This window comes from Choloepus didactylus, chromosome 15, assembly GCF_015220235.1.
Source record: "Choloepus didactylus isolate mChoDid1 chromosome 15, mChoDid1.pri, whole genome shotgun sequence".
Taxonomy (NCBI): Eukaryota; Metazoa; Chordata; class Mammalia; order Pilosa; family Megalonychidae; genus Choloepus; species Choloepus didactylus.
Window position 1 is genome coordinate 83,078,056 of NC_051321.1, and position 17,708 is coordinate 83,095,763.

General features: G+C 55.8%; 1 protein-coding gene across 1 annotated transcript; it reads right to left on the reverse strand.

The window, feature by feature from the left end:
- Positions 1 to 1,063: 1,063 nt before the first annotated feature.
- On the reverse strand, positions 1,064 to 17,543 carry MMRN2 (multimerin 2). The gene is made up of 7 exons (XM_037805059.1): positions 17,344 to 17,543; positions 8,201 to 8,329; positions 8,013 to 8,119; positions 7,800 to 7,880; positions 6,961 to 7,125; positions 5,029 to 6,813; positions 1,064 to 2,299 (listed from the first exon to the last, which is right to left on the reverse strand). The coding sequence occupies exons 1-7, from the start codon at positions 17,505 to 17,507 to the stop codon at positions 1,914 to 1,916; spliced, it is 2,817 nt and encodes a 938-aa protein (XP_037660987.1). The 5' UTR covers positions 17,508 to 17,543; the 3' UTR covers positions 1,064 to 1,913.
- Between the last annotated feature and the right edge of the window lie 165 nt (positions 17,544 to 17,708).

Sequence of the window (17,708 nt, forward strand, 5' to 3'; positions counted from 1 at the left end):
GAATCAATTCACTCTGTTTACTCTGTGCAAAAAATTCCACGTGAAAACCCCAAATGATTAGACTGCATTATCCTCATGTTGCAACCTGGTCATCAGCAAAGCCTGTCCAGTACTAGGACGATTGAGCACAAAAGTCACTGGGCAGTCTGGTTGGCAGCAAGGGCTGGAATGGCCCAAATATGTCCTGCCTTGGGTAGGATTGGTCTTGGCACCTGAGAGCTGGTGGCCCTCGCAGGAAGGAAGAAAAGCACAGGATGAGCCTTGGTGCCAATGCGGTAAACTAGAATACGTCCGAGAGCCATTAGGTGGGCTCGTGCTCTTCATGCTGCAGGTGAACAAGTTCAGGGGAGCCTGAGATTTACCCAAGGTCAGAGCACAGGTGCCAAAGTGGCCTGACATACTGTTCCTTTTAATTCTGCTGTTTTAGTACATTGAGCACACACAGCTTAATGGTAAATAAATTCTGAGGGACAATTACTTGAATTAATGACAGCCTAGAAAAACAATGTGTTTACCTTGGTGGTCTTGACCCACAAAAAATAAACCATTCGAATGCATGGCATCGCCGGTGGGGAGACACTGGACTCGCCCTTCCTCCCAGGCCCTCTGCCCGATGGGATTCTTTTAAGAGGATTCCGTTATAAAACCAACTGTACATGAGAAATCTGATCTCCTGCAAGGCTGGGAACCTCTTTTTCATTCCCCAGCCGTCAGGTTTTCTTGTGGAAAAGAGTATATTCAACAAATATTGAATAACTACCACAAAAACCTTTATTTTCTGATGACTAGGTGACTGGCTCCTTTTTCAAGCCTGTTTGCTGTGGGATCTGTAATCTGTCAGCAGCCGTACAGAGGTTGCAGGAGGAACTGCCCTCTGAGCTGCCCCTGTTGAGGCCTCATGTGAAGGCCTCAGGGTGTTTTCTGTAGAATCTCCTGAGGTGGTGGGGGCAGGTACGGCCTGTCACAATGAAAGCCATATTTACCCCAAATAGTTTCATTTTATCACAGAGTTCTAACTACTTGACCAAATATTTCTGCTCTCTAGAAGTAAACCAGGCAGAGATTTGAAGGGCATCACTTTATTCCAAAGTTGGTAAGTATTGAGGGAGATTTGTACAATCTTCATTCGCTACTTCCCCCTGCTCCCTTCCTGGTTAGAGGTGCTGAGAATAATCAGGGTGGTCATAACTACTGGAGGAAATCAAGGAGGAGGCTACACTTACTTTACTGATTTCGCTTGTCTTGTCCTAAAGGCCTTTTATATGTCATACAAGGAGAAAAAGAAGTGAAATTCAAATTACAAATAAATTCAAAGAATGACCTGAAACTAAGAAAAAGATGCCGATTTCACTCCCCTTAATTAAGTCAGCCAGGCCTCTGTCTCCATTGCTGATAGGGGCCCAATGGGTTGGTCCTACTACTGCTCCATGGGGGCTGGAGACACTCCCGCAGGGTTAACGTGAACAAAGTGCCCCAAATGTCACCTCCATTTAAGTCTTAAACATACTTCTTCTGGGAAAGAATGATTTTCTAGCATAAGATTAGGAAAAAACGAAGCAGGAGAAAAGTTTTAAGTGTTGTACAGAAGTTTCCAACCACAGGAGGAGCAAAATACCAAAGAAGCTGTTTGATACAAGGGTGTGGCCAAAACTGCATTCCAAGCCTCCATGTTTCGAGAGGCGTGTCAGCCCAAGGTTCACACTCCTCTCACACCAGGCCCCGTCCCAAGAGAAGCGTATGAGTCCTCTTCCTAAGAAACATCGAAGGCCCATGTATCTGGAGGAGGGACACACGTCCCACACTGCCTGTGCAGTTTCCAGAGAAGACCAAGACTAACTGGATGGTTTCCAACCATCCCAGGCCAAGGAGAGCCAGGCGAGTCACGCTATCTGATCAGAGCTGTGCCCCGGAGTTCAGGTCTTGAATATCAAGAAGCCCCCAAAGGCAGTGCCCAGCGTGCTTCTCTTTCTTACTGACCCCTGGGTCAGCTCAAACCACACCCTCTCACCCTTCTGCAGCTCAACCACAGCAAATGTCGTGGCCGTGCCCCCTCCCCTCTGCTCCTCGGAGGCATGGACTGGGGTCCGGTGGTGACCTCCAAACACCAGCTGCCCGGTGCCTGGCCCAGGGCCAAATTCAATGCTCACTGCAAAAAAGTAGACCCCACGCTCAGGGGCTCGGAAGTAGCCGTGCTGGGGGAAGTAGCTGCTGCCAACGTTGGTGTAAGTAGTGTTGAACTTCACCATCTGCAGGGCAGCCGTCCCCGCTGCAAAGCTGGCATAGAAGGCCACGGGGGAGCCTGGAACACAGGAGGAAATTACTCAGTCTTGGGCCCTCACTCCCTAGGATGGGAAATTAAACCCTGAGACCTGCCAGCCCCAGCTTATTAGCATTGGAAATGGGTCACTGACTGGGTAACTTCAATATTCCCAATAGCAATGGTATGGGGGGAACTAAATGGCCAATTATCTGTATCGCATCAATTGATAGAAGGGAAAATACCAGTCTGCTGTCTAGGCTGATGTGCATTTTAACAAAGCACTTTCTCATTTGATCCCTGTCCCTTCCAACATCCTCGGGAGCCAAGTATCCCTGTTTTGCAGACTGAGGAAACCAAGGCTCAGAGTGCTGCAGGGGATGCCCAAGGCCACCTGGCGTGTCCATGGTAGACTGGGACAGCAACCCAGGTCCCTGGCTCCAGACTTCTGCTACTTGCTAGGAATCCAGTGGGTGGGAAAAAGAAAATTCTGCTCTCCCCCAGGTAACGGCAACAACGATAAGATAATTAAGGAACCATGAAGGATGGTTCCTACAGAACGTTCGGCACAGGAATTGACAGAAAGGAAAGCGCAGATGGGGCCATGGAAGAAAGCCTTATGGAGACCCAGGTTTCCAAGCTGCATCTTCTGAAGTTTGCAAAACATGTGCAGTCCTGGGTTTACGGATGGGGAAGCTTTGAGGCCCAGAGAAGGAAAGCTGCTTGCAGTAAATTGCCAAGCTGGGAGCAGTCCTGAGATCTGGTTTCTGGTTCTCTTCCTGCTCCCCCAGCCTGGGGGACACAGGCCCACATGGAGGCAGAGATAGTGCACTGTGTGGGCCAGGTGCTCGGTGAGGACTGCCGGGCAGGGCGACGGGACAGTGAAAGTCCCACCTGGGTCTCAGCGACGGCATTGGCCTTGGCACTAACACGGTCATGTTCCTCGCCAGGGACTATTGAGCCTAAGCTCCCGCATCTAGGGGTGAACCCAAGCCCTGGGGGAGGAGCAACTTGCCCAGCAGTGAGTGACTCAGGTCCCAGAACTAGAGAGAGCCCCAGCCCTTAAACTTCTGACCAACTACTGCCTTGTGAGGAAAAACAAGAAAAAAACCTTTGTTCTGCTCTAGCTGTGGAAGATTTTCTGGGAATTGGAGAGCTCGGAGTAGCATTCCCATTTGTGAAAGAGGGCGGCAAGCCAAAGGGCACCTTGCTTCCCCCAGCAGCCTGGAGGCAGAGCTCCAGCCCAGCAGATGGCAGGCCAGACCTGACACCCCTCCGCGCCTTGGAGTCCCACCTCGTAGGAGGCCCCCACCCAGGCAGCGGGACCTGCCCCACAGAAGGCAGCAGACAAACCGAGCAGGGGCTTCCCTACGGGCAAGAGCACATCCGAATTCCTTCGACCTTCCCACAAGACAAATAAAGGGGAATTGTTTTTAATTTTGAAAGGGAAAAAGTAGTTTTGAAATCACGAAATACTGCGGGTACCCAAACCATTGGGCAGGTCCTGGAAGCTGTGGGCCTATGGAGGCCTTGCACCACTCCCGAGAGGGAAAAGGTGGAAGAGCTCATTAGGCAGATGCAGCCTCAGCCTGAAAATGCTGGGAAGCAGGCGAGAACCGCACGCCACGCTTGGGGTCTGGGCACTTGGTAAGTGTTAAATGTCCATCTTCCTAACAACCCTCAGATGTAGGCGGTGGTTCTCCCATTTCACAGAGGAAGAAACTGAGACAAGTAAGTGACACAGGCCTGTGCACTTTCCACCACCTCCACACTGCCCCGGGGGAGACAAGGTGCCCTATGCCACTTGGAGGGTCAGCGGCCCTGGGCAGGGGCCGTCAGGGAGGTCCTGGGCTGCCCACATCCCAGGCCAGGCCAGCGTAAGGATGGCCCGGGTGGTGGCCCGGCCCTGGCTGGCACAGGAGAGCCCACCAAGTCAGGGCCTAAGTGGTCCCCTTCTCGGGGGCCCCCTAAGGGACGGGGAGAAGGTTGGCTGCACATCACTTCTTCCTGGTAGCCAGCTCCTTGGGCCTGGTCCTCAGAGCCCTGTGGGGACCGGCCCACTGAGGGCCTTTCCAAGGGCAGCGGGATGTGGGGGAAGAACCAGCACTGAAGACAGCTAGGCTGGATATGGTCTCCTCAGTGCCGCTGGCTAGCTGTGCAAGCAAGATGCTGCCCGTTTGAGCCTTGGTTTCAGGCAACACGGTGGCAATAATCAATGTGCTGTTGAGTGGTTGTGATGACTCAATGTGGCAAAGCCCAGAAAGGGCACCGCATGAGATCTGGTGGAGGGTGGCAACAACGGTTCCCTGATGAGCTCCTTTTAGGGTCTGAGGTCCTCGCCTGTACTTGCCTCCTGAGGGGCACTGCCCATGGCAGGTTACCCCAGCCCCTCGTCTTGCACTCCCTTGTCTACACGGGAGAGCTGGTTGAAGAGTCACAGGAGCTGAGGGGGTGGGGAGAAGCGCCAAGACGCTGGGATTTGAGGGTGTGGCATGGAAAGAAAAGAGCTTGACTGGCAGAGGCCAGTGGTGTAGACATGCCCAGTGGCTCTGCCAGCTCCTGGGCTCTAGCACCCACAGGTAGTTCTAGGACAAAGGGACATCTCCCACTTCCCAGTACCTCAGCCCCAAATGGAAGGTCAGCCAAGGGGACAGTGGGAGCCTGAGCAACAGTGACTGATGACCACCCTGTTCTCTTTCATCCCAGAGCCCCTCGAAAGCACTGATCACCCCCCACTCTCCCAGTCCCCCAGTGCCCAGGTATTCACTCACCTTTGATCCCACTGTCTGTCCAAGGCTCCATCTGCTTCCTGTCCCTCTTCTGGGTGGTTTCCGGGGCGTTCTGCTGCTTTTTCCCTCTCCTGCTCAGCATGGCCTGCAGCTTCCCCAGGTCCAGGCTGACGTTGGCGGCCACAAGGCCCTGGAAGTTCCCAAAGAGGCTGTGGAAGAGCCGCTCGTGCCGCTCCAAGGCGCGCTCGGTGGTGGAGGCGGCGCCGCGGAGGCCTTGGAGCGAGTTGTTGAGGGCGGCTGCCCAGGGGACCTCGCAGCACGGCCCGACCCTCTGGACCTCGGCGTCGAGGCGCTGCAGCTCGGCCTTGAGCCCCTCCAGGTCCGGGAGGCCGAGGTCGGGAGCGTGGCCCTCCTTTCCCGGCGCCTCGCGGCCCGGCTCCCAGTGCTCCGGGCTGCGCGCGGGCTTGCCCGCCGCCTGCTCCAGGGCGCCCACCCGGGCCGCCAGTGCGTCCCAGGCGAGCGCCTGCTCCTGCAGCCCGCTGGCGGCGTCGCGCAGGGCCTCCCGGATCTGCTCGTAGCGCAGGGGCAGCGGACCCGGCGCCTCCTCGGCCATCTCCTCCAGCGCCTCCTCCCCGAAGAGGGCGGCCAGCACGGCCTCGTGGCGCAGCGCGTCCTCCAGCAGGGCCGAGAAGGAGCTGTGGAGCTGGCCCACGTCGCGGCGCACCAGCCCCTCGGCCGCCTTCAGCGCCGTCACCTCGCGCAGCAGCGCCTGGAGCTGGCTCCGGAGCCGGGACAGGTCGGCCCGCGCCTCCACGCCCTCCGCCCTGAGCGCCTCCATGCTCTCGGCCAGGGTCTCCAGGGCGCTCCGGAGGGCCTGCAAGGAGGGCCCGTCCAGCTGCCGCCGCTCGTCCAGAGTCACCTGGGTCTCCTCCAGGACGCGGGTCGTGTTCTTCTGGCCCGCCCGGATGACGTCCAGGTCAAAGTAGAGTTTCTGGCAGTTGCAGTCCTTGACGTACTTGATGAGGTCGGCGTGCGCGGCCTGCAGGTGCTGGAGGGTGACGTTGAGCTCCAGGAGCTGCCGCTCCACCTCCTCCTTGTTCTCCTCCATGATCAGCGACTTCTCCATCAGGATCACCCGGAGCTCGCGCAGCGCCGTGTGGTTCACCTGCAGCTCCTCCACCAGCCGCTCCACCTTGCTGATCTGTTCGAAGGTCTCGTCGGATTCCGAATACAGCTCCTTGATCTCCTCCCCGTGCTGCGCCAGGGTGGCCCGTATGTCCTGGAGGGCGCCCTGCAGCTCCTCCTCCCTGTGGCCCGCCGCCACGTGCAGCGCCGAGAGGTTCCTCTGCAGCTGCCCCAGCCGGGCCTGCAGGCTCTCCGGCTCCGGCCTGGCCGCCGCCCCTGCCGCCGCCACCGCCACCAACAGGCTGTCATTGGCTCCAGGGAGCTCCAGGGCCTTGTGCAGCCGCTTCAGCTTAGTGTCCACGTGGGTCTGGATCTCAGAGAGGGAGCTCTGCAGCAAAAGGTGCTGGGCGTGCAGGCGCTCGTCCATGTCCTGCCGCAGCTGCCCCACTCTCTGTGCATTCTCCTGGGCCTTGCCTTCAAATTTGGCGCCAAGCTCCTGGAAGTCAGCCCTGGCCACCGTGCTCTCCTGGACCTTCTCGACAGCCTGGCGATTGGCCTCCATGTCCAGAGACAGGTTCCTTACGGCCTGGGAAAGGCTGTGCAGGCTCTCATTGAAGCTCCTCCAGATGGGGCTGAAATGCACCTGCAGGAAGGCATCCAGGTGGGGCAGCAGCACCTGCTCCAGGGAGGTGCCAGGAAGCCCTGCAGGCAACAGACCCACGTTTTCATGCACAACAGACACCCCTCCCCAGGCAGCCCGCTGGAGTGGCCCGCTGAGGTTTGGAACCTACCCCCCACCCCCCACCCCCCACCCCCATCCCTTCCGCAGCCCTGAGAGCCAGCCCTCACCCAGTTCTGTGTGATTTGCCTCGGCTGCTGCAGCTGTCAGGTTACTCGCCAGGGCCTTCCACAGGCCAGGGAGGCTGTCGGCTGCCTGGTGGATGTCGTTCTGGAGGTCTCTAACCTGTCCTTCTTGCTGCACCTTGGCCCTGCTCATCTCCACAGCCAGGGGTCCTGAACACACATCAGAGCTAAGTGCCAGAGAGAACTCCCCAGGCCTGCTCAGATCCTGAGATCCAGAGAAGGAGATTTGGGGGTGGGGAGCAAGGCAGGTGCATGCCAAATCCTCTGAGCAGGAACTTAGAATCCTCGAGGCCAGGAAGGCCACATGCCTGGCAGGTGCACCCTCACCCTACCTTCCACGCCCAGAACAGACATGACTAATCAATCCTGGCACTCCCTTCTCCTCAGCCACGGGGATGTGGTCACAAAACAAGGTCCTCAGCAGCCCTGGTCACCAGGTAGGAGTTAGCCAAAATGATGAAACTCATTTGTCATCCCAACTTTGGGCCCAGCCTTGAAACCCTCCCACCAGATGGTGTCTGCTTGTGGGCTCCTCTGACTCCAAGGCCAGGGACAAGCCTGGCTTCTTCCAGGCTCTGGGAGCTTGTGTGGTTCGGGAGGCAAGGAAGATGCTGGATGAAGCTGTCCTCCCAGGAATTGGGGCAAGGAAAGGGTGTCTGTTCTCAGCTGGGAGCCTGGCCCCCTCTGGGGTCGGGTGGGGGCAGGACGCCTCTGCTGATCCCGAGGGAGAGAGTTTCCTGAAATGGCAATGCCCTGTTGGAGGAGAGGGGGGCAGGCCCAGGAACCCACACAGAACTGCCCGCCTCCCTGGGAAAGCACCTCACCTGATTCAAAGCCTGCCAGGCCTTCCCCAGGCTCCTCATGGCTGGTCCCTGGACCTGCAGGCTCGGGGGTCACCGTGGGGTCTGCAGAGAGGAGGTGGGAGAGAGATGTCTGTAGGATGTTGACCCCAGGGGTCAGAAGAGCAGGCATGCCCTCTGAATCTGGGGTCAGAGGTCACGGTGGGAGGGATGGGGGTGGGCTGCGGGGAGCCCTACCGTAGTGCTGGCAGTTGGGGCCTGTGTAGCCGGGGCAGCACCTCCAGGCCACGGAGACCAGCACCTTCTGCTTGACCTGGTACAGCGGCTGGTGGGCCAGGCGGTACCTGGGAGGGGAGGGCTGGCTCAGCGATGTGGGGTACACCAGGCGGGAGCCCCGACCCCAGGCCTGCTGCTCCCCCACTCACAGGACTTTGACCTTCTGGCAGTCCAGGGTCCCCTGCGGACACAGCTGCTGTGAGTGGACCAGGAATCTCTCTGTTTTGCAAGTGGCTATGAAGGTGACCAACCTGGACTTCTGGTAGGGGCACCAGTTACTAGAAAGAAATCAGAAAATGAGCAAGAGGAGAAGGCTGCTGAGCTGCTGCCCAGACCCCCCACCAAGCCTCCTACCTGGAGGTGCTGGGGTGCTGGGTGGGGCGCCCCACCCCAGGACTGCCTACCCCAGCCAGTGCCTGGAGGAGCTCCTGCTCCACCCACTCCCGCAAGTCACCCTGGGCTGGCACAGAGAGGCTGAGAAACACCCCTCCTCATAGTCACACAGCAAGGCTCCCAGCGGAGCCTGGAAGCTCTCAGTGTCTCTCCCGGTGCTAGAGCTGGAGGGTCCTGGAGCGGGGCGGGGAGGGGAGGTCCATCCTAACGGAACTACTTTACTTTACAGCAGTGTGACCCTGAGCCTCGGTTTCCTCATCTGTGCAGTGCAGCTGGCAGTGCCCTCCTCTTGGTGGATGGCTGCTGAGAAGTGTTTGGTGAGGGCTGCTCCACTGCCCCACTCTGGCTTCCCTGGTGACCTGCCCCCCATTCCCACTCACATCCTTGCTCACCAGAGCCCCCGCTGCAGGGAGGACACTCACCTGCTCCCTGGCCATGCCCCATGAGTGCCGTTATGGAAATGGACCTCCCGATGGTGCCACACTGTGGTGGGAAAGGTAGCTGGGTGGCACGGTCCCCTCTCTGGGAAGGGCAACCTGCACTGAGGCCCTGCCGGGCTGGTTTGGAGAGCATACTGGGCATCCTTAACCCAGGTCACAGGTCCTCCATCTCTGCCCCTCTCCATCTCCCAGGTGGTAGGTGTGTGCCACGGCAGGTCACTGACATGGCAGGCTTGTTGGGGTCATAGAAGGAGCCAGACGGCAGCTCCCAGAGCAAAGCTCCCCAGGGTCCCAAGTGGTAAAGACCTCCCTGGCTCAATTCAGCTCAGCACCACTTGAGTGCCAAGTGCAAGCTCAGGACTCAGAATGCAGATACGGAAACACGGGCCTTCTTTCAGGGTTCCCCAGGGAGAGGAGACCCTCTCAGAATGGTGTGATGAGTGCTAGGACCAACCAAGAGAAGCTCAGGGACCTGGGCTTGTAGGAGGAGCTGATTCTAAAATGGAGAAAGCCAGAGGAAGCAACAGGAGCTGTGGCTCAGAGGTGGTGGTGGGGGGGAGCTGAGGGGCAGAGGGTGGGGTGGGAAAGGGGCAGCAGAGGAGAAGCTGTGCAGGAAAGAACCCAGACAGTGGAGGGCTGAGTGCCGGCTGAGGAGCTTGGACGGTGCCCTGAGGGCATGGACCATCACAGAAAGTTTTAAAAAGCAGAGAAGTAACATGCGTTATCCTGGCTCCTGGGTGCAGAAGGGGTGGGAGGGGACAGCTGTTGCAGGGGTCTAGGGCAGAGGTGACGGCGGAGAATATGGAGATAGCAGAAGGCTAAAGCCATGGGCTTTGGTTACAGAGTGGGTCTCTGTGTTGGGGCTATCAGGTGCAGTCACAGTGTGGCAGTGCCAGAGAGAGCAGGGATAAGGGATGGAGGAGGACCCCCCAGCCTGCGTTCCCATGTGGCTCCCAGGAGCCCACAGCCATCCTTCACCCTCAGGGCTGCAGGGTGGAAAGATGTCTCAGGAGAATGATCCAGCCCCAGAGGAAAGACCTAGAGATGCTGACACCAGGAGTTCCCCAATGAAATAGCACAGGTGGAGCATCCTGGGGCAACACGGATGGGAAAGCTCCCTCCACACACTCACAGCTCCTGATAAGCTTTTCAGTCCCTCTACTCTTGAGTGGACAACTAAGGATTACCTGGGAGGAAAATCTCTATTACAAAAGAGGGAGGTCAAACCCAGCCAGCAATACACCCGTACATATTTCATCAAAGTTGTACCCCTCATCAGGGGTTGTCTTTGGTTAGAGGGATAGTGAATTATTTTTATACCTATTTTCCTGTATTTTCTAATTTTTACACAAGGTATTTCATTTATAATAATGAGAATACAACTGATTTTTTAAAAGGAAGTGAGAAAATGACCTTGCATTCATTCAGATGACAATTTTTGTGCATCTACCATTTCCCAAGAATTAGATCAGGAACTGCGGGTATAGAGATAAAGAAGATAAACACATTTCCTGTCTTCATAGAGCTTACTACCTAGTGGGAGAGGCAGACATTAATCAAATAATCATACAAGTCAATGTAAATTTACCTCTGTCATAAGTAGTGTGGTGGAATATGTAATTATATAAACACATATAATAAATGAAATAACTCTTTTGGTTTGGAAAAAAAACAAACAAATAAAAAAACTAGCAATCAGGAAAATATCAACTTGGAGAAAACCAATGCTGTGCAAGGAGAAAAGAACTTCCAAAAATTTTGCATTACTATTACCAGATTTATAAGAGAAATTACTGCATTCAAGAAACAAGAACAAGGAAGCTATTTTAAAAAAAAATAAAGGGAAAAACATTCAGAGAACAAAAAAGAACCCTTGGAAATTAAAAACATAATTGTAGAAATTTAAAAAAATTAATAGAGATAGTAGAAGGTAAAATTAAAGAAAATTCTCTAAAAGAGGAGCAAACGCGGAGATGGGAACTAGGAATGAGAAGACTAAAAAAAAAAAAAAAAGAGTGCCAGTACTGGAGATCTAATCTAATGTCCAATAGAAGTTCCAGAAAAGAGAGAACAGAAGGAGGAAATCGTTGATGAAAAAATAAAAAATTAAAAATCCCAGAAGTAAAGGACTCAAAGGGACTACCAATAAACCACAATATGATGAAAATAAACCCATATCAAGGCACATTGTTATGAAATTCCAGAACTCTGGGAACAAAGCTTCCAGACAGACAAAACAAGCCTCCCCCCCCACCTCCACTGCACACACAAATTGGTAATTAGAATGGCATTGAACCTCTCATCAGCAATACTGAAAACTAGAACACAGTGCAGAATTGCCTTCAAAATATTGAAGGAAAATTGTTTCCAACCCAGAATCCTTTCCCAAGTGTGCTGGTTTGGCTCTATTATATACCCCAGAAAAGCCATGCTCTTTTAAGCCATTCTTGTGGGGGCCTATTGTGGGTGGGATCTTTTGATTAGGTTGTTTCCAGGGAGGTGTGACCCCATCCATTCAAGGTGGGTCTTAATCCCCTGCTGTAGTCCTTTATGAGAGAATAAAAGGCAGAGACATTTTGGAGAGAGCTCAAAGAAGCTGAGATAGTTAATCCAGAGTTTGCCACTAGGAGAAGCAGGGAGGACCTACAGGAGCTGAGAGGAGCTGAGACAAAAGTCCAGAGACATTTTGGGGAAAGCCATTTTGAAACCAGAACCCACGAGAAGAAGGACAAGCTGACATTGCCACATGCCTTCCCATGTGACAGAGGATCCCCGGATGCCATCAGCCTTTCCTCAGAGAAGGTATCTACCTCTTGATGCCTTAATTTGGACATTTTCATGGCCTTAGAACTGTAAATTTGCAACCTACCAAATCCCCATTGTTAAAAGCTAGTATATTTCTGGTGTATTGCATTTTGGCAGCTTTAGCAAACTGCAACACCAAGTTCAAATATCAACCAATGTGAGAGCAAAATAAAAGCATTTTCAAGGTTTCAAAACATTTACCTCCCATGTACCCCTCATCTGGGAGCTACTAGAGCAGTGGCTCTCAAGCCTGCCTGCACATTAAAACCATCATCTGGCACTTTAAATAAAAAAAGATTCTCTGGGTCCCAGCACAGACCAGTTAAGTGAAATTCTTTGGGGTTGGGGCCTGGGCATCAGCATTTTTAAAGCTCCCTGGGTCATTCAAAGGTACAGCCCAGGGTTGGGTACCACTGTGCCCGAGAAGTGCTCCACCAGAGCAAGAGAATAAGCCATAGGACCAGGAGACAAAAGTGAAGGGAATCCCCAGGAGGATGGTGCTGGGAGATCCAGGGGCACCGGTGTACACTGGGTTTGGAGTGGGCAGCCAGTCCAGAGGGCAGCACATCCGGAGGCTACAGGAGAGGCTTCGCCAAGAAGATAAAGGTGGTCAAACACCTGATGTGATGAGAGCCCTGGCAGGAGATTTAGACAACTGGCTAAAAATTTGGAATCAAGTTGGTGAAAACGTGACAGAAAAATAAGCAAAAGTAAAATCAAAGAAGACCCCCCCGCCAACACCCAAACACACACACACACACACACACACACACACACACACACACACACACACAAACCGAATGTTTATTTCAGGAAAAACCAAAAGTGTGCAGGGCAAACAAGGGTCTATAGTCTATTTCGAGGCTCAACTCTAAGTAGCATGCATAGGCATATAAATATAAATACTCAGAATGACAATTTTGGGAGGATGATAGGATGGGAGGCATGTGTGTACACCCAAACACACTGGGGTTGGGATGGGGGTAGGAATGAGAGCCAAGTCATCATCTTCCAGGATGGGATATGGAAGCAACCCATTATCCACCATCAGTACATAATGCTATGTCTACTGATACGATGCTTTCTCAAGAGGTAGCAATATAACCATGCTATTTAGAGATACAGAGGTAAATTCCAAGAATCAATTAAAGACTTGAAAGTCACTGTTTCAACAAACTTTGTAGAACTAGTTGAGTCCAACACAACTGGTAGCAAACTTTTTCTGTAAACGGCCAGATAATAAATATTTTCACCCAGGAACAGATAAATAATTTGAGGGGTCCAATGCAAAATGAAAATGCAGGGCCCTTGTTCAAAGATTTTTAGGAATTTCAAGATGGCAGCAGCATAGCATTAAACCAAGCATGGGGCCCTTTTGACTGCAGAGGTTTTAGGCTTTGTCGGCCATAAGGACTTTGTCACGACTACTCAACTCAGTCAGGGTAGTGCAAAAGCAGCCACTAACAATACATAAATGAAGAAGTATGGCTGTGTTCCAGTAAAACTTTATTTACAAGAACTGGTGGTGGGCCAGGTTTGGCTGAAGGGCCGTAGTTTGCTGACCCCTGGCTGTGAGTGTGTGTAAGTAATAAAAATGAAACAAAAAATAAATAATTCCCATCCAGAAGATAAAATGCAGGTGAAGAGCCAAGAAAATTTTGGAAGAGAATAATGCATGAGGAGTTTCTCGAGAAATGAAAACAGTGGGGCCCAGGATTTGACAAACCAGAGGGAACAGAGACCAGGCAGGACCTGCGTGTCCCCTGGAAGGATGAATGTGTGGTAAAGGACGCATAGCAAAATCGGGAGGGAAGGAGGAGGACTGGCTCGATGCTGGGCACAGAGCACAGGAACAGTGAGGGGGACGCTTGCAGGCACAGCCAGCTACGGGTGCCAGAAGCTGCAGCTCCCCCGCATGCCACCCTGGCCCTGGAACGTGCACTCAGCCCCCAGGAAAAATATTTCCCTAAACCAGTGGTTCTCAGCTGGGACAAGAAAGGATCCTGCCCCTGGAGGCTAGTTGGCAACGTCTGGAGACATTTATACAACCAGAGGGTGCTCCTGGCACAGAGTGGGTGGAGGCCAGGGGTGCTGCCAAACAGGACAGCCCCCCACAATAAAGAATTGTCCGGTCCACAATGTCAACAGCGCCAAGGGAGAGACACTGCTCTAAAAGTTCCATTCCTCGAACACCCTCTGGCCTGCTCTGCCTAGAAGACGGCGCCCTCGGCCCTGGCCGCGGAGGACCCGGAGGGCCTGGGCCCGGCCACACCAGGCTGCCAGCAGAGCGATGGGGACTTTCCGCCTCGAGCTCCTGGAACCAGACGCTGTGCCGCCCACCCTTCCTGCCCAGGGACTTTCTCCCCTGACCTGCCCGGCGCTTGCCCGGAGCGGCTATCCTCCGTGCCCATGCTCCCCGCCCTTGGCACAGTACAGCCTGCTGGCCCAGCGTCCCTGGGAACATTCCTGACCTTTGCTTCGGTTTCCTTCAGCTCTTGGCAGCTTTGTGCAGCCCTCTGCCCCCGCCCCATGCCCCCAGCCCAGTGTGCCACAGCACCCCATTGTTCTCACGGCCCTGCCTGTCTCTGGCCTGTTCCCTCTCCGTGCCCTCCCTTGGGGGACAGCGCTGGGTGCCCTCATCTCCCAGTGGCCTCCAATCCAGGGGTCACTCAGAAGGACAGAGCCAGCCTGGCGCGAGCACAAGGGGAGGCCCGGCTGGGTCGGGGCCTGCTCTTGGCTCCGCCGCGTCCCGACTTGAGCCCCCAGCCCCAGGTGGAGGGCTTGCTGACCCTTCAGAGCCTCTGAAGTGGGAGCTGGGAGGCTCGGGCTCCCCTCCCCTCTGCCTTCCCTGGACCCAGGGTGACCTTGAGCAAGGCCATTCCCACTTCTGCCAACCCCCAGTCCTGGAAACTTGGAGAAGTTTCCCACTCCCTGTCCTCTCCCTGGGGGCCCAGAGAGGTGGGCGTGGGGGAGGCAGAGATTGCCCAAGCCTCCTGCATTATGGATGTGCTGCTTAAGTGCCTCTTAACGGCCAGTGAGCCCACCCCACACCCGCCTCAAGGCTCCCTGGAGATGCAGGGCATGTTCCCAGCATCCTGGTTTTCTAGGGCCCAGAATCCAATAGGAACAGGAGTGCCCCAGAGGAGAAGCCAGCAGGGCAGAGCGGCCTGAGGCCCACATGGCATCCAGCCCAGGGCCAGCATCCCCAGCTCCACCCGTGGGCTCCTCCTGGTGGGTCTGGCAACAGCAGCCCAGGCCCCGTGCCCACCCCTGGTGGCCTCAGGCCATGTGCTCAGCTCCTCTGGGTGCCACGCTCCAACTGCATGAGCCCCAGGAGCTGCTGGGTGAGGCCGGGGCCACTCATGTTCCTTGGGGGGGAGCAGGATGGAGGCCTCTGTGACTTGGGGATGGGGGTGGTCGCTCCCCTGAGCCCCTGATCACACGTTGGTGGGGAAGGCAGAGTCAACTGTGTGGGGCTGCCGCAACCACAAAAATGAGACACCTTGACCTTGCCCAAGGTCACAAGTTCTCCACCGCGGACACAGGACCCCTGGGCCAGCGAGGAGCCCAAATTCTAAATAGAAAGAGCCCCCTCCCCATAGGGTCCAAATGCCCATGTTGCTGCCTCACCCCTGGGCAACTGTGCCCTGCCCCAGGCCCCCCACGGGGTCCTGGGACCCGGGAAACGGCTGAACATTGCCTGCCCCACCCCGGGGCTCAGGGCATCATGCACCGCACTGGTTCTGTTCCGTCTTCCCTTCCCAGGGCTCAGGAATCGGGTGCGAGAGGCACGGGCCGCGCTGGGGGCCTGGTGGGACAGTAGAGGCTGCCCCACCCAGCAGGCACGACCCCCAGTGCCTGCCAGAGGGAGGTGGGAGCAGCGTTTCTGCTTCGCCCTTTACGGGAGCTCAGGAAGCAATCGGCAGGAGGAAGCCACAGCGTTTCCTTCCTTTCTCAGCAGCCCCCTCAGAGCCCCGTAGCAGCTCGGGCTTGGCCTGTGGGGACCCACAGGGTCTGGGGTATGGGAAGGAGACCCCCTGGGACCAGGGTCTTGGGGAGTCTGGGCGTGCCTGGAGCGGGGTGCACTTGTGCACACTTGCAGACACACTGGGACCCCTGGTGAATGGCTGTGTGACCCTTCAAGGGAGGCCTGGCTGTGCAGAGATGCCCTCTCCCTGGGGCTAAGGGAATGTTGCCCCCCCCCCACAGTCCCTCCCCTGCATCCTTCTGGGACCCTCTGGTCCCCCTTCCTCCCATCGGCTTGGTCTTTGATCCTGAAATCAGAGTTGGGTGGCTGGACTCCCCCCTCCCAGTCATGCTGCACCCAGCCCTGAGCAGAACCGGGATTGGGGTGGGATGGGGTCTCTGTGTCCACCCCCAGGCCACACAAACCACACCACCAGCCCCTCTCTCTAAGGGTCCGTGTGTACTTGCTAGCCTCGCCCTCCTCCTTCTCCTTGGCTAAATCTGCTTTTGGGAAAGTGTCCAACAAGCAAATCCACCTCAAGAGAACAGAAACTAAATCTCTCACACACACGCGCGCGCACGCGCACACACACACACACACACACACACACACACACACACAGGTTCTCCCTGTAAGCCAGAGTAGTGATGAATTTCAGACATCAATAGGGGAGACTCTGGGAGAATGTAAATTGCCCTCCATCCCACACCCTCCAAATCCATACAGATGCCCTCAAACAAGTCCGGAGCATGGGAATGGGGGGAGGGAGCAGGAACGTCTGGGGGCAGAGCTGCCTCCGAGTGCCCCAGGGGGCAGCACGAACTTGAGTCAGAGACTTAGCTCCTGGTTCCAGCCCTCCTGAGCTGTGTGACTTTGGGCAAGCTGCTTGAGCTCTCTGAGCCTCGGGCTCCTGCTCTGGAAATGGGCTGCTGAGATAATACTTGGCAAGACACCTGGCCCAGAGATTGACCAGGAAATGGCACCTGCCACTGTGGGGTGGTTGCAGATGAGGGCTCAGGGCTCTCCCTTGGGTCCCGGGGAGGGACCCACAGGCCCAGCACTTGTCAACAGGAGGGTCCCTGACCTTGGACAACTAGAGGGTTGGTCGGTTGTGTCCTGGGTCCAGGATCAAGGCCATCCCATCCATTTCCAGAGAGGCACGGAGGCCCACGGAGTTCCCTGGGAGCCTCTGCCTCCTTTTTGCATCTAGAGAGCAGGTCCCCTTCTGTGCTCACTGCTCAGCTCTCAAGGCCATGCTGATGCCCTCCCCCCCATCCCCGCCAGTCCCCCTGGGTGCTCGAGTCAAGATCCCCATCCCCAGGGGAGTCTGGACCAACCCACACATCAGCACTGGGGCTCAGCTTTCAGAATTGATTTCATTCGAAGAACCGGAGCCACTGCCCGACCAGCTGGAGATGTCAGGAACCCCAGCCCCTTGGCACCCCGTGCTGGGACTTGATGGCAAGGAGCTGCCCCCACCCTGTCCAGGCCCCAAGTCTCGTCCCCTACCATGGGTCAACCAGGAAACTCCCTGTCCTTCCCGGGGGAGCCGGCACCGAGTGGCTCGTTCCGCCTCACGGCTGCCCCAGTGGATGGAGGATGTTAGCCCATTGCTCAGATGCATACCTGACTCAGGTCCAGAGACACCCTTGCAGTGGCCTGCCCCCCAGGCCCAGGCCCTCCTTACCGTCCGGCAGGGTTCCTGCCGGGGTCCTCGGTTTCTGCCCTCCATTCCTCAGGCCCCCCGGGGATGTGTGGGTCAGGGAGCCTGGCTCCCGGGCTCTGGGCCCAGACCCCCAGCAGCCCCCACCCCAGGGGCCCCCCGAGGCCAAGCAGCAGCGTCAGGATCATCTCGGCCACCCGGGCACACTGGGGCTCAGGCTCGGACAAGTGCCTCCAGGAACTGCCAGTGACGCGGTCTCCAAGCTAAGTCTCAGAAGGAAAAGACAACACAGGGACAACAAAGAGAGGAAGTGGCCTGGGCCGGCCCCCCCGGTGGGTCTCGTCCGGCCCCCACACACACACACCTCCCCACCCCCCGCCTGGCCCTGC

What these genes read in the sequence shown, in the direction of transcription:
- MMRN2 (XM_037805059.1), bottom strand. Translation starts at nt 17,507, where the DNA reads ATGATCCTGACGCTGCTGCTTGGCCTCGGGGGGCCCCTGGGGTGGGGG. An exon ending in GGCAGGAACCCTGCCGGACG is followed by an intron (nt 8,330 to 17,343) that starts GTAAGGAGGGCC and finishes ATTTCTTTCTAG; the next exon opens with TAACTGGTGCCCCTACCAGA. An exon ending in GGCAAATCACACAGAACTGG is followed by an intron (nt 6,814 to 6,960) that starts GTGAGGGCTGGC and finishes TGTTGCCTGCAG; the next exon opens with GGCTTCCTGGCACCTCCCTG.